Raw genomic sequence first — 1,775 nt, 5'->3', positions numbered from 1 at the left:
AGTCCCGCCCTAAAAAATGCTCCGACTTTGTGTGAGCATTGCAATGTTATTGTGTGTTATTATTGGTTGGTTATGCTGTCAGTCTTAAAAATACCCACCGCCCCGGTTTCCTTTGCGGCTGTCCTCAGGTCAGTCTAGTAATTCTCATAGCACGCAAATTATATAATCACATACAACAACATAAAGATTAATTCAAACATATTACTGGAATTTCAGTCCATGACATTTTGTGCAATGTCAACAGGACGTGTTGCCTCCAGAGTAAAAACTACAAATCCCAACGTTCTTAATACGCAATCATTACTTCCGAATGTCAAGAGGGCAGAGCGGGGAACCAGAGGCAGAGCTAGGAGACAGTGTTGCAATATCACAAGATAGCTTGTTTCCCATTAGACATCAATGTTGGTATTCGTTGCCATGGACTGATCAACTCCATCAAGCTGAGTGAAAGGGTGCAACAATCTTTACGCGTGCAAAGATGTTCGGTCGATCCAGGAGTTGGGTTGGACAGGGGAAGGCCAAAAACATCCATTCACTTGACCATTTGAAGTAAGTGCTAGCCTGCTAACGGTAGGCTTGTCAACTCATTAGCCACGGTAGGATATCAAATGCTCAAATGCTATCAAATGCTAGCCAACGGCAAGGTAGTCCTTTATTAAGATATTAACATTATCTTGACAATTACTGAACACACTTTATTTTGTTTGCTAGATTGGGCATTAGCAAGGTGATAACGATCTATCTAATTGTAAACGTGTGTTACTAACGTTATATGAAATGCGGGGCGAAGCTGACATAGCTCGCTAACGCTAGCCTCGTATGCGGTTGTTGTGCTAGCAAGAATTCACAGTCACTCACCAGCTTCCTACAAACTTATTGGTGAAAAGGTATGCTGTATATTCTATTGCCATCGTGCTTGTCTTCAGTTACTGTCGCTGATGCATCGAAACTGATGCATCTTTGTTGCGAAACAGATGAGTTTCGTTGATATTTGCTGTGCACTTCCTTCTCAATTTTTGTCTGCACAACATTGCATGTTTTGCATAACATTAATTCCACTAGGCAAGTTTGTCAACAGTAGCTGGCATGAGAAAATAAAGAAGATGTAAACAGCACTAACTGTAATGTGTCAGATATATAAAATGTATGTATAAAAAAGGTCAGATGACACCTGTCAAACAGTTACCTTACGCAAGCGACTGAGAACCCTGACCAATGCTGACAACTTACACTGTAACCCAGAATGGTATGCAGACTACTCAAATTAATTCCTCTATCCCACTAGGTACATGTACCATGTCCTTACAAAGAACACAACAGTGACGGATCACAACAGAAATCTTTTAGTAGAAACCATTCGCTCCATCACAGAGATCCTTATTTGGGGTGATCAAAATGACAGCTCAGTGTTTGAGTAAGTCATATTTCTCCACTTGCATATATTTGGCAACATATTGCATATTGATAAATAAGCTCTTAGAGTCCTCATGACTGTAGGCTATCATATTTTTTTCATTCGTTATCAAGAATATGTTTAGCCTTGTCATATTACTGATGCCGTTATATAGCCTAAACTTTTGTTTGCTCTTTCAGTTTCTTTTTGGAGAAGAATATGTTTGCCTTCTTTCTCAACATCTTGCGTCAGAAGTCTGGACGATATGTATGTGTGCAACTTCTACAGACACTCAACATACTTTTTGAAAACATAAGTCACGAGACATCCCTTTGTGAGTACTCACACTCAACACGTCACAATACAAGCAGACTGAAGAAAT

General features: G+C 39.8%; 1 protein-coding gene across 4 annotated transcripts in view; it reads left to right on the top strand.

The window, feature by feature from the left end:
- Positions 1-270: 270 nt before the first annotated feature.
- clec16a (C-type lectin domain containing 16A) overlaps positions 271-1,775 on the top strand; it is an 89,944-nt gene continuing 88,439 nt past the window's right edge. For 2 of the 4 annotated variants that reach the window (XM_076266148.1, XM_076266147.1), the window contains exons 1-3: positions 271-549; positions 1,286-1,414; positions 1,594-1,727. In XM_076266148.1, the coding sequence (XP_076122263.1) occupies positions 479-549; positions 1,286-1,414; positions 1,594-1,727 (334 nt within the window). In that variant the 5' untranslated portion in view covers positions 271-478. The remainder of the gene's footprint in view (positions 550-1,285; positions 1,415-1,593; positions 1,728-1,775) is intronic. The other 2 variants (XM_076266150.1, XM_076266149.1) reach the window with 2 other exon arrangements.

This window comes from Alosa pseudoharengus, unplaced genomic scaffold (assembly GCF_046254945.1).
Source record: "Alosa pseudoharengus isolate Yale_2024_CS ecotype anadromous, Long Island Sound unplaced genomic scaffold, YU_APseudo_1.1 YU_APseudo_1.1_scf_4, whole genome shotgun sequence".
Lineage (NCBI taxonomy): Eukaryota > Metazoa > Chordata > Actinopteri > Clupeiformes > Clupeidae > Alosa > Alosa pseudoharengus.
The sequence above is the reverse complement of the archived record's forward strand: the minus strand, read 5'-3'. Positions and strand labels throughout refer to the sequence as shown.